Source organism: Mobula hypostoma, chromosome 25, assembly GCF_963921235.1.
Source record: "Mobula hypostoma chromosome 25, sMobHyp1.1, whole genome shotgun sequence".
In the NCBI taxonomy this organism is placed as follows: domain Eukaryota; kingdom Metazoa; phylum Chordata; class Chondrichthyes; order Myliobatiformes; family Myliobatidae; genus Mobula; species Mobula hypostoma.
The window spans coordinates 17695198-17709380 of record NC_086121.1 but is presented as its reverse complement, the minus strand read 5'-3'; the positions used below and the strand labels follow the sequence as shown (position 1 = coordinate 17709380).

General features: G+C 41.5%; 1 protein-coding gene across 5 annotated transcripts in view; it reads left to right on the top strand.

Annotated features, from left to right (window-relative positions):
* Nucleotides 1-14183, top strand: part of rnf207b (ring finger protein 207b) — a 67664-nt gene that overhangs the window by 31200 nt on the left and 22281 nt on the right. For all 5 annotated transcript variants that reach the window (XM_063033272.1, XM_063033273.1, XM_063033271.1 and 2 more), the window contains 5 exons: nucleotides 728-774; nucleotides 2774-2846; nucleotides 5092-5160; nucleotides 13637-13705; nucleotides 13793-13917. In XM_063033272.1, coding sequence (XP_062889342.1) covers nucleotides 728-774; nucleotides 2774-2846; nucleotides 5092-5160; nucleotides 13637-13705; nucleotides 13793-13917 — 383 coding nt within the window. The remainder of the gene's footprint in view (nucleotides 1-727; nucleotides 775-2773; nucleotides 2847-5091; nucleotides 5161-13636; nucleotides 13706-13792; nucleotides 13918-14183) is intronic.

Sequence of the window (14183 nt, the reverse complement as noted above, 5' to 3'; positions counted from 1 at the left end):
AGATCCTGTCCTTTTTCTAACTCCTGTCTTAGAATTCTGGTACATTTCAGTTTGGCTTTCATGTGGCGACACAAGAAGTCATTTCAGCCCCTTGAATTGTTTCTGTTATTTAATTAGGTTTTAATTGGTATTCCTCCTCATTTACTTCCCTACTTATTGATATCCTCACCCAATCAGACATGAAAGTAGCAACATCCACAATCCCTTGGAGACAGATTTCCACTCCTAAGTTGTTTTCTGATTGGCTTACTTAATGATCAAGCTCCACTTTTAAGATTTTAATCTAGAATTTAACCTTTAGTTGTAAGTGTAGTGGTAGTGTGATCACTCGAGTTGAGTGGATGTTCTCCTAAGGGGTAGAGACCAGTCTGGGATGCATATGTTCCCACCCCCTTTGCCACTTGGCATGCAACTTAATCTGGGTTGTTAGGGTGGATTCCCTTCATGGAGAATGCCTGTGTGTGACTTTGTTTAATGTGTGGAGGCTGATGCACGGGCAGCCACCACACAGTCCTTGACAGATCAAGTTTGGGGTCCAGTGAAATGGAATGCAAGACGACCGGGAAGCTGTCACTGCTGTGACCTTCCTCCACCTTCACTGCCGTTGTGACATCACAACGTGTAAAATGCCTGGGAAGAGACTGTGTGTGCAATGCATGGGAAAGAAAAGGAAGATTCTTCAAGGTGCTCATGTATTTTATATCTGACAGTTGTTTCCATGTTCTAGGAAAAGTTAGCTGAAAAGAAGAAAGTGTTGCTCAAAACTGCTCAAAAGTAAGTATGTCCTCAACAGCCACGTGGGAACAGTGTGGGTGGGTACGACTGGAGCGCAGGATATTGATGGACATTTCCCTGACGGCTCATGGTATGAGAACAATGAGCAGCTAAACCGCCCAGACCAGGCTGCAAGTGCAACAGAATGCTCCTGCAATTCCCTCTCATAAATTCCATCAATAGATTGGTAGATCCTTGATTAGTAAGGGCATCAAAGATTATGGGGAGCAGGGAGGAGAATGGGGTACAGACGGATAATAAATTAGCCTGATGGAAAGGTGGAGCAGCCCCGACGGGCTGAGTGGCCTAATTCTGCTTCTATGTCTTATGGTCTTAAGTCTGCAGCGCAGAAACAAATCCATCAGAGCAGCAGTACTATCACAGTGCTTATGCTCTATGCAAGTAGTCCCAATCTATTTCATCTGACCTTATCAGCAATATCTCTAAGTTTGATCAACTTGCTTGACCCCTTGTGTTTATCCAAGTTCCCTTAATGCATACCTGGACAATTTACTGAAAGCTTTCCGTGTGGTAGCGTGTTCTGTACTCTAACATGGGATAACAGTATTTTCAAACCAATTTGCGACTACACTGGATGGGTGTGGTACCATATTCAAGTTCCACATATGTACCTGAAGCACCTTCAATAATTCCAAAAGACAGAAGTAGGGTAAATACTGAAAGGCTTTTATTCGCAGTAAAATAGGACTTCCATGGTGAGTGTCTGCCCCCAGACTGAGGGGGAGGGGCAAGGCGAAACACCTTTATTCAGATTTCTGTGGGTGGAGCCACAGGGGCAGTCAGCAGAGGGGTGTGTCCAGACAGGTTACCCAGTTACAACATATATATGGTTTATCACAGTGCCTATCGAGTTTCAGGAACAAGGAACTTTAATGGGAACTTTGTTTGCTCAAAATGCTTTATGCAGGGGTTGTCTGGGGGAAAATAAGAACATGCAGCCCAGCTTATAGCAATGCACACATGCCCAGAATGCTGGAGGGACCCAGCAAGTCAGGCAGCATCTATGGAGGAGAATAAACAGTTGACATGTTAGGCCTGCTTATAACTGCTCTATCAGTAAACTAGTTTCTCTTGGTATCCTTATTGCATTTGGACATTCACGTTTATTGTCATTCTTCAGTACACTAGTGTAAAGAGGAACAAAATGATTGTTATTCTGGAACTAATACAGCAAAATAAAACAATAAACATTTAAAAAAATAAATGCAATAACTATAAATACATAGATTAACTTATATACATAGCCTGATTGTATGTATGTAAACTGGTGCTAAGTACAGGACTAACTGTATGTAGGTGACTCTGACAGGAAATGATAAGTAATGGTGCTGGAGGGTGGAGGGTGGGGGTGGCAGGGGGTTAATGGGTAGAGGTGTTGATCAGCCTGACGGCTGGGGAGAAGTAACTGTCTTTGACTCTGGTAGTCCTGATGTGGATGCTGTGTATCCTCTTCCCTGATGGGAATGGGACAAACAGTCCATGAGCCAGGGCGGGCGATGATATTGCTGGCCTTTCCCCAGCACCTTTCTCTATTTGTCCTTGATGGTGGGTAGGCAGGTGCTGGTGCTGCGTTGGGCAGTCTAAGAGCTGCCCAATGCATCACGCTCATGTTTGCCGCAGTGCAGTTTCCAATAGTTACTATCTTATATTTACAGTCTCTATTTTTAGACTTCCTTGAATGTTAAATTGTAAAGGTATTTCTTGAAAAGGTAGTGCTTGACAAGATCACACCAATTTGAGTGTTCACCTGACAAAATAATAATGATTTAAGAACAAGAAATGGAGGAAGGAGTAAGATGTATAATTCCTCGTTCCTGCTTTGCCACATAATAAGATCATGGCTGATCATATGTCTCAAGATCGCCTTCTGGTTTGGTCCCCATTCCCCTGACCAAAGGTCCACTGATCTCTGCTTTGAAAGAACAAAATACAGAGATACCTAACACCATTTAAACCTTCTGGTTCTTTTTTTTCCCAGCCAACATGAAGAGAAAGAGAAAGCTTTCAAAGAACAGCTTTCAAATATGGCTGCACTCCTACCCACTCTTCAGGTAAGTGACTGAGGAAGTGGTTAGTGGAGTGAAGCATGTGGTAGTTGGGGAACAGATATTGCACAGGCTGTTGTGGAACAACTGCTGCTCAGTGCAAAGGAAGCCAAAGTGAAAAAAATGGGTCAATTTGACTGGAGAGAATGAGTAATTAAAACTCCCACATCAACTGGAGTTAGATCTGCAGTAACAATTACAATGCTGGGTAAGAATGGCCGATTTATGGACACCTATATACGAACCAGCTTTGTGATATTAATAAATTAATAAGTCTGACCTATCTACATACAATAAGTTTCCTCTCTCTCCGCTTTTAGTGACTGTTCTTTCAAACCAATCTTGATGCCATTTTTAACAATTGTAATAATATGTTTATCTATCAAGCGATTTTTGTGTACTTTCCAACTTATGGACAAGATTGACTTAAGGACTTCTGTAAAACTGTAACATGTTCAGTACCTGAAGACATCATTATGTGACATTAATTTTTCTGCTAACAGCTATTGCACCCAGACAACAGCATCACCATGACACTCAATATTACATGCAGACCCACTCCATCAGGGCAGGATGTTTTGACCAGTCTACCTTTCCTGATTCTCACCAGGGCTAATCTGAGAACTGATCCTTGCATATTTATCAAAAGTTAAAATGAATTCAAAGTTGATTGTGAACTTTATAGAAATAGAACATATTGGAAACACAGGTAGGCAACAAAAGTGGGAAGAGAAAGATACATCAGATTATTTTGAAACCTTAACTCTGTTTCTCATTCCACAAATATTCCTTTACCTGCTGAGTGTTTCCAATATTTTATGTATTTATTTCAGGTTTTCACAATCAAGCTAATTTTTAAATTTTCACTTACTGAGAATTGTATACAAGAACACAAGAAAGTAGAAGCAGGAGCAGTTCACTTGTCCCCTAAAGATTACCCAGCTATTCAATATGATCATGATTGATCTATTCAATGCTCAACACAAGTTCTGCATTGCCCTCAATTCCCTGGTCTTTTAAAAAAACTATCTACCATCTCATTAAGTACCTCCAGTGATTCAGCCTCCCCAACTTTCAGTGGTTGACAGTTCCAGAGATTTACCAGCTATGTGAAGACAATCCTAACCAACTCAGTTTTATATAACTGTCCCCTTCTCTTGTAACTACTGAAGTCTCTCCTAGTAGTGGCAGTATCTCAACATCTAACCTGTCATACCCCTTTCACCAAGATTACCCCTCAATCTTCTAAACTCCAAATAATACAGCTCTACATTGTTTATGTGTGAAAAAAAACATTAATTTTCTGTGTGGATTTTTGCTTGAGGTTTATTTGTTTTCATGTCCATACGTTTTGTTCTTCTTTGGCAAACCCCTCAAGGTTTGAGGTGTAGCTGAGCAGCTTGATCAGAGACCCCCAGACAGTGTAGGAGGGTAATTATGGATAGTTCTGCTGAGAGAGCCTGAGCTTGTCTCACCATCGACTCCTTGTCCTCAATACCATCACCCCAAAACCAGTCCACACCCACTCCCATGAAATACATCAGAATCAGGCAGTTTCAAAAATTACATAACCATAAGACATCTTTCTCATATAGTTTGCAAGTGGATATTTGTGTAACAACATTCTTATTTCCCACGTGCCCTGAAAAATCCAGGGATGCAAGGTCCACTGCAGCACTGAGACATTGATATACGGTAGCTCTGGTCAAATGATATATCGAACCTAAAGCAGATTATCTGATTATTATCCACTGTCTTACTATGGATCTTACTGTGTGCAAATAAGCCTCTGTCTGTCTCTCATTATAACAATTTTGTCAGAAGTATTGAACTGTTTTTTCAATGTTTTGGATTATCCAAAGTTGAAGAAGGTAATACAGAAACAGAAGTTACTTCTTTCAAATTATTTCTTCTCTTTTTCTGTTTCTATTTCTATTTGTACTTGGTTACTGGTCTCTATCTGTGTACCCCGGTCTCTATTTCTATCTCTGAAAGTGAATTAATGTCTCTCTGTTCTCTCCCCTAGTGAAAACTGGGGCATGATGTGAAATGCTTTGAATTGTTCTGAAGATATAAATCAAACATGATCGAATGATGGAGCAGACTTGATGGGCTGAATGGCCTAATTTGTTCTAATGTTTTATGGTCTTATATGATAGGATCCAGCTTAATCATTGTGTTTCGTTATTTTGCGTTTGTCTGGTAAATGAATGAGATAGATTGATTGCTCTCTTTTTACCTTGTGGTACAGGTCCATCTCGTCACCTGTTCTGCTTTCCTCAGCTCTGCCAATAAGTTTGAGTTCCTGGACTTGGGCTATGTAAGTTGGTGCAGTACGATATGTGTGATATGTTTGGAGTGCAGATGTGTTCCAGCACACAGAAGTGCCTAAAAATTGGGACTTGTGTTGATATGGGGTTAATAGATAGGTTATTGACAACTCGGTTTCCCATAAATTTCTTTTTATACAATGAGACGCATATAACGGCTAGGCCCAGGTTTGATCTCCACTCTGATTTCAGTCATGTCAGCACCCTGACTTTGAAGTGGAAAATCATTCCTGGACTCATCCCACTGATCTTCTACTAGGCACCATTTCCTAATGGTTCACCACCACCAATTGGTCCTCAGCATTGTCCCCACTCATACATCTCTCTCTTTTGATCCCAGCTACATTCCATCTTCCAGTGGCCACACCTGCTGACCCTCAATCCATCCCCAAATGATTCTCCATATCCAATGATTGCTTTTGTTTTCTGTACTCCTGATTATGAAAAAGATAGATGAACTTGGAAGATTTAGCCCTGGGTTCATTGCAATGAGCTCCTTAGCTGGTATGTCACCTTCTATGCATGGTTAAAAGCAGGACTCAAATCAAAAAGGCCCAGTCAGTGATAGATCTTAGGCACATAGAGGCATAGAGGAGAAGTAGTTTAGGTTTAGAAAAGGAATTCCAGAGTCTACAGTCTAAAGACAGAAGATTTTTCCACCAAGCTGACGTGAAGGCCTAGGGAATATTAAAGAGATAGGGACAAAGCAAGATCACAGATCCTTAAAATTGACTCATTGTGGGAATAGGGGCCAGTGCATATTAGGAAGTCATAGATGAGGACTATGCAGAATCATCCAATGAAACATGATTATACCATGACCGACATTTGAATGCATTTCAAAATTTGCACTGATCCGTCAGAAACGAGACCACAAGAGCAAAATTATATTGGTGTGTGGGCCAGATTAACAATCCAAACATTTTTTAGGGCTACATACATCAAAGTTGCTGGTGAACGCAGCAGGCCAAGCAGCATCTCTAGGAAGAGGCGCAGTCGACGTTTCAGGCCGAGACCCTTCGTCAGGACTAACTGAAGGAAGAGTGAGTAAGGGATTTGAAAGCTGGAGGGGGAGGGGGAGATGCAAAATGATAGGAGAAGACAGGAGGGGGAGGGATAGAGCCTCCTGTCCCATGATCCTCTCGTATCCCCTTTTGCCTATCACCTGTCCAGCTCTCGGCTCCATCCCTCCCCCTCCTGTCTTCTCCTATCATTTTGCATCTCCCCCTCCCCCTCCAGCTTTCAAATCCCTTACTCACTCTTCCTTCAGTTAGTCCTGACGAAGGGTCTCGGCCTGAAACGTCGACTGCGCCTCTTCCTAGAGATGCTGCTTGGCCTGCTGCGTTCACCAGCAACTTTGATGTATGTTGCTTGAATTTCCAGCATCTGCAGAATTCCTGTTATTTTTTAGGGCTGCTGTTATGAATAGGGAAGCCTTGAACTTCCCTATTTCTCACAAAGTCCGGCATGCCAAATTTCTGTAATTTTCCAGTCATTCAACATGGTTGAACACCCATGTTGGTGCGGTCTTTCATTATTCTGTTAAGGTTATTACTCTAAGGATTTATTGAGTATGTCTGCAAGAAAAATAATCTCAGGGTTGTATGTGGTGACATTTATGTACTTAAGTAATAAATTTACTTTAAATTTTGGAAGTCTGGGCATTTAAGCCGTGCCAAGTTTGAACTGCAGATGTTCAGTGACTCCTTCATTTCAATGGTCAGTAACCGATCTGAGAGAGTTAAGTTAAATGAGCTGGCAAGATGGCAAATGATTTATAGTGAGAAAGTTGTATTTGAAAGAGTAAATGTTTTATGAAGGGATATATGTGGCTCATTGTAGCATAGACTCACCAGCTCCATTCTGAAAATGATGGGTGTATCATGAGGCCTTGGAATTTGGAAGAACTCTGTCTCACCAAGACATTCAAAATTCTGAGAGGGAATGAGAGGGTAGCCTCAATAATTATATCCTCCCTCTGGAGGGACCAGAACTATAGCCCAGAGATCATGAGTCTTCCACTTAGAAAGAAGTACATTTATTTAAAGACTATAAACCTTTAGAATTCTCTGCCTCAGATGGCCATGAACATTCAATTTGAAATCTATAAATTTTTGACTTCTAAAGATATGAAAGCATATGGGATTACACAGGACAAGGCCCTGGATTTACCATGATCTGTTGAACATTGAAGCATGGCTCAAGAGGCCATCTGGGGCCTTCTCTTATTATGGGTGTCATTTAGGGTCCAAGAAGCAGATCCTTATTCCAATGTATCAATCTGGCTCTCATACATTTATAAGTTGGGTTACACCTGAATCCGAAAGGGGACCAATATCCTTGTGGGCAGGTTTACTTGAGCCCCTGTGGGAAGCATTTAAACTAAGTTGGCGGAGAGACGGGAAACAGAGCGATAGGGCTGAGGATGGGGCAGTTGGTATCCAAGTCGATGCAGTATGTAGTGAGACTGTGAGGAAGGACAGGCAAATGATAGAGCAAAATTGTAGTCAGCGGGATGAGGTGAAGTGTAACATGGGGGCAAAATGGATAAGGGTGATGAATTCAGGACTGAAGGTGTTATATTTGAATGCACACGGTATACAGAATAAGGTAGATGATCTTGTAGCACAGTTAGAGATTGGCAGGTATGACATTGTAGGCATCGCCGAGTCGTGACTGAACAAAGATTATAGTCGGGAGCGTAACATCCCAGGGTATACATTGTATCGAGAGGACAGGCAGGTAGGCAGAGGCGGGGAAGTGGCTCTGTTGGTAAAAACTGAAATAAAATCGTTAGAAAGAGGATCGGAAGATGTAGAATTCTTGTCATAGTCATATAATCATTGAAAAGTACAGTACAGAAACAGGCTCTTCAGCCACCTAGACTATGCTGAAACCATTGAAACTGCCTACTCCTATTGACCTGCACTGGGACCATAGCCCTCCATACTCCCTACCATCTCTTCCCTTAAATATTGAAATTGAGCTCGTATGCACCACTTCTGCTGGCAGCTCATTCCACATTCTCACAGCCTTCTGAGAGAAGAAGTTTCCCCTCATGTTCCCCTTAAACTTTTCACTTTTCACCTTTAACACATGACCTCTGCTTGTAGTCCCTGCCAACCTCTGTGGAAAAAGCCCGCTTGCATTTACCCTATCTATACCCCTCATAATTTTGTATACCTCTGTCAAATCTCCTCTCGAACTTCTACATTCTAAGGTATAAAGTCCTAACCTATTCAATATTTCCTTATAACTCAGGTCCTTCAGACCTGGCAACATCCTTGTAAATTTTCCCTGTACTTTTTCAACCATATTTACATCTGTTCTGTAGATAAGTGACCAAAATGGCACACATTACTCCAAATTAGGTCTCTCCAAAGTCTTATACAACTTCAACTTGTAGCTAGAGTTAAGAAACTGCAGGGGTAAAAGACCCTGATGGAAGTTATATACAGGCCTCCAAATAATAGTCAGGACGTGGGATATAAATTCAACAAGAAATGGAAAAGGCACGTAAAAAGACCAATGTTATTATAGTCATGAGGGATTTCAATATGCAGATAGATTGGGAAAATCAGGTTGGTGTTGGATTGCAAAAAAAGGAATTCATAGAATGCCTACAAGATGGCTTTTTAGAGCAGCTTATGTTTGAGCCCACTAGGGCAAAAGCAGTTCTGGATTGGGTGTTGTGTAATGAACAAGATTTGATTAGGGAGCTTACAGTAAAAGAACCATTGGGAGGCAGTGATCATAATATAGAATTCACCCTGCATTTTGAGATGGAGAAGGTAAAGTCAGATTTATCAGTATTCCTGTAGAGTAAAGGGAGTTGCAGAGGCAAGTGAGAGAGGAGCTGGCCAAAGTTAATTGAAAGGGGACACGAGCACAGATGACGGCAAAATAGCAATGGATTGCGATCCTGGAGTTAATTCAGAAGCTACAGGTTAGATACATCCCAACGTTGAAGAAATATTCTGGAAGGAGGATGAGTAAACCTTGACCTACAAGGGAAGTGAAAGACAGCATAGAAGCAAAAGAGAGAGCATATAAAATGGCAAAAATTAATAGGAAGTTAGAGGATTGGGAAGCCTTTAAAAACCAACAGACCATAAGGAGAGAAAAAAAATGAAATATGAAGATAAGTGAGCAATAAGTCAAGTTTATTGTTATTTAATTATATACAGGTATATAATGTATATAGAAATGAAATGTTTCTCAAACCAAGGTGTTAAGCACAGTAGTACACATTACACACATAACACATGATAACTTATGAAGGAAAGGATAAAATTTACAGGTGAATTGCACATAAATAACAAACTAAAGTGCATTAATATTAAATGTTGTAAGGTACGGAACAAATTAACCAGTGACACTTCGAATATAATGTGGCAGGGAGTTCAGAAGCCTGATGGCCTGAGGGAAGAAACTGTTTCTCATCCTGACCGTTCTTGTTTTTATGCATCGGAGTCTCCTGCCTGATGGTGGAAAGTCAAAGAGGACGCTGGATGGAGTGGAATCCTGAATAATACTAAGAGCCCTGCGTACACAGCGCTTCTGATAAATGTCCCCTGATGAATGATAGGGAGACCCCTATGATCCTCTCAGCTGTTCTCACAGTCCTTAGTAGAGACTTCTGGTCCGATGCTCGACTGCTCCCATACCAGATGGAGATGTAACTTGTCAGGATGCTCTTAATGGTGCTCCAGTAAAACATAGTTAAGAACGGCAGGATGGAGGAGCCTTGCTTCACTCAATCTTCTTAGGAAGTGGAGGAGCTGCTGTGCCTTCTTGTTCAGGGAGGTGATATTAAGGGACCAGGTGAGGTCATCCGTGACTTAAACTCCCAGGAACTTGGTGCACTTAACTTTCTCTACGGAGAAGCCATGCATCCGCAGAGGGAGTGGTTTGTCTGCACCTTCCTGAAGTCCACAATGATTTCATTTGTCTACTTCACGTTCAGGCTTATGTTGTTCTAGTCACACCAATCCACCAGCCACTCCACTTCCTCTCTATGCTTCGTCTCATCATTGTTCTTGATAAGGCTAATCACTGTTGTGTCATCCACAAGCCTGATGACACGGTTTGAGCTAGATCCTGCGACACAGTTGTGTACCAGCGGTGTGAACAGCAGTGGGCTGAGCACACAGCCTTAGGGAGCGCCAGTGCTCAGCGTAATGGGACGAGACGTTGCTGTCCACACGGACTGACTGTGGCCTTACTGTTAAGAAGTCCAGTATCGAACTGAAAAGGGAGGTGTTGAGACCCAGTGAGGACAGTTCCTCCGCCAGTTTCTAGGGTATGATGGTGTAGAATGCCAAACTGAAATCTATAAACAGCAGTGTGGCATCTGAGACCCTGTTTTCCAGGTGGAACAGGACAGGGTGGAGGGCAGAGTCCATTGTATTGTCAGTGGATCAATTTGAGCGATAAGTAAACTAGAAAGGGTCCAATGTAGCTGGGAGATAGGCTTTTATGTGCTCCATAACCAGCCTTTTAAAGCATTTCATAATGGTTAAGCTGGCCAATAATATCAAAGAGGATACAAAAGATTTTCAGATCTATCAAGTGTAAATGAGAGACAAGCGTGAATATTGGACTGTTGGAAAATGATGCTGGAGAGGCACTAATCAGGGGCAAAGAAATGGCAGACGAACCTAATAAGTATTTTGTGTCAGTCTCCACTGTGTAAGACACTAGCAGTATGCCGGAAATTCGAGAATGTCAGGCCAGAAATGAGCATAGTTGCTATTAGAAGAAGGTGCTTGGTAAGCTGAAAGGTCTGAAGGAAGATAAGTCACCTGAACCAGATGACTACGCCCCAGGGTGAGGTAGCTGAAGCGTTTGTGGTGGCATTAGTAATGATCTTTCAAGAATCACTAGATTCTGGAATGATTTCAGAGGACTGGAAAATTGCAAAGATCACTCCACACTTTAAGAAGGGCAGGAGGCAGAAGAAAGGAAATTATAGGCCAGTTAGCTTGACTTCAGTGTTTGTGAAGATGTTGGAGTCCATTATGAAGGATGCACTTTTGGGGTACTTGGAGATGCATGATAAAGTAGGCCAGAGTCAGCATGGTTTCCTTAAGAGGAAATCTTGCCTAAAAAAAATCTGTTGGAATTCTTTGGGAGGGAAAAATCAAGAAGGATAGACAAAGGAGAGTCAATAGATGTTGTCTACTTGGATTTTCAGAAGACCTTTGACAAGGTGCTGCACATAAAGCTGCTTAACAAGATAAGAGGCCCATGGTATTATAGGAAAGATAACAGCAAGGGTAGAAAATTGGTTGACTGTCAGAAGGCAATGAGTCAGAATAAAGGAGACCTTTTCTAGTTGGCTGCCTGTGACAAGTGATATTCTGCAGAGGTCGGTATTGGGACCGCTTCTTTCCACATTATATATCAATCATTTGGATGATGGAATTGATGGCTTTGTGGCCATGTTTGCAAATGACACAAAGATAAGTGGAAGGGTAGGCAGTGTTGAGCAAGCAGGGAGTCTGCAGAAGGACTTGGACAGGTTAGGAGAATGGGCAAAGAAGTAGCAGATGGAAAACAGTGTAGGGAAGTCTATGGTTATGTTTTTTGGTAGAAGGAATAAAGGCATAGACTATTTTCTAAATGGGGAGAAAATTCAGAAATCAGAGATGCAAAGGGACTTGAGTCCTTCTGCAAGATTCCCTGAAGGTTAACTTGCAGGTTGAGTTGATGGTAAGGAAGGCAAATGCAATGTTAGCATTCATTTCAAGAGGACTAGAATACGAGAGCAAGGATGCTGAGATTTTATAAGGCATTGGTCAGACCGAACTTGGAGTATTGTGAGCAGTTTTGGACCTCTTATTGAAGAAAAGATGTGCTGGCATTGGAGAGGTCCAATGGAGGTTCATGAGAATAATTCCTGAAATGAAAGGGTTAATGTATATGGAGCATTTGATTGCTCTGGGCCTGTACTCACTGAAATTTAGAAGAATGAGGAGGGATCTCATTGAAACCTATCAAATATTGAAAGGAACACACATCAAAGTTGCTGGTGAACGCAGCAGGCCAGGCAGCATCTCTAGGAAGAGGTGCAGTTGACGTTTCAGGCCGAGACCCTTCGTCAATATTGAAAGGTCCAGACAGAGTAGATGTCGAGAGGGTGTTTCCTATAGTAAATGAGTCTAGGATCAGAGGCCACAGCCTCAGAGTAGAAGGGCATCCATTTAGAACAGAAGGAAGTTGTTCAGCCAGAGGTAGTGAATCTGTGGAATTGATTGCCATGGACGGCTGTGGAGGCCAGGTCACTGAGTATATTTAAAGAAGATGTTGATAAGTTCTTGGTTAGTTAGGACGTCAAAGGTTACAGGGAGAAGGCGGAAGAATGGGGTTGAAAGGGTTAATAAATCAGCTATGATGGAATGAGAGAACAGACTGGATGAGTCAAGTGGCCTGTTCTGCTCCTGTGTCTTATGGTCTAACCGTGACTCCTTCTAAAATTCCAAAGTAAGTGGGTTATATGCAGAAATTAAAAGCTCATTAGGGGACTATTGCATGTATAATAACTGATCTTTTATGAAAATAAGGTGTTAGTAGGATATTCCAATTATGATGCTGTGGAATACAGCTTTTGTTTATTTGTATTTTCCATGCACCCCCTTCAGCCACACTCCATGCTTTAGCATTGGAGTAGTTCCAGCTGGTTAAGGCTTTTGCTATTTAACCCTCAGTATGAGACAGCAATGTGCATTAATGCAAATTCCTTGACATAGTTATATCTCCAGGAGATTCGCAAGAATGTTATCAAAGGAACTTTAATAACCAGCCTATACATGAAAATAATAGGGCAGCTGATCAAAAACTGGTCAAAGGCCAGGTTTCAAAGAAATGTATAGGTAGGTCTCATGTGGAGGATTCTGATTTCCGATCTGCTAACATGCCAGCTCATTTAACTTAATGCTCTCAGATCTGTTACTGACCATTGAAATGAATGCAACCTCTGAACCTGTGCAGTTTGAACCAGACATGGGTTAAATACCCAGATTTCCAAATGTATCTATGGAAAATTCTAGAAAGGAGTCATGCTGGACTGCGTGAGAAATCAAATAACACCAGGCAAGGACGGGTTAGTTGTTTTTGTTTGTTCTGTATAGTGCCCAGTACTTTCATAAATGGAAGTGCAATTTATTAAGGATATTTGGGGTAGGTTGCCAACTTTCCAGGGTTGGGCTAATGTCTGCATGATTTGAAGATTAGTTCCCAGCATGTTGTTGCAGGCAACTTGTAGGAAAAAACACACAAGTTTACATTAAAGATTTTTGTTCCTATTTTTGAATGGTTTTATCTATTAGTTAAAAGATATTAGAAATTAGCTATTTGACTATGTAGAACAGTTGGAGGTAGAAGAACCGATGAAACTACTATGTCCAGCTAGAATTAACAGCCCTAATCTGCAGGAAGAATTTCAGGCATTTTTTTTCTTTGTAGCAACTGATGGAGAGGCTGCAGAAGATTGTTAAACTCCCCCATCATTTGAGGCCAACACAAAGCAGCAAGGTAAAATCGAATTAGTTATTCCTGAACTTTGGTAACTGCACATCATTGAGAAAGTCAAGTTTAAACTGAGAAGCATTTCTTTTTCAGATCAACACAGAGTACAGGTCAGAGTTTGCAAGATGTCTTGAACCTCTGCTCTTCCTGAGCCAACGGCGTTCTGGATCAGTGACAGGCGGCAGCTCAGGGACAGGCATTAACAATGGATCCGGAATGTAAGTGTTCTAAAGACAACAACATTGATGGAACTGTATCTTGGAGTTATATGGAGCCTTAAATATGGTAAAAAAAAATTGTGTCTGTAATAGTGTAATAGGAGGGGTGACAGAGAGATAGATGTTATGGAGTATCTTAAACAAGAAACGAGAGGTAAAGTGGAAAGGTTTTAGGATGGAATTTAAGAACATGGGGCAGCTGAAGGTTTGGCCATTAAAGGAGGAGCAATGAAATCAGAGGTGTACAAGAGAACAAGAGGTACCAG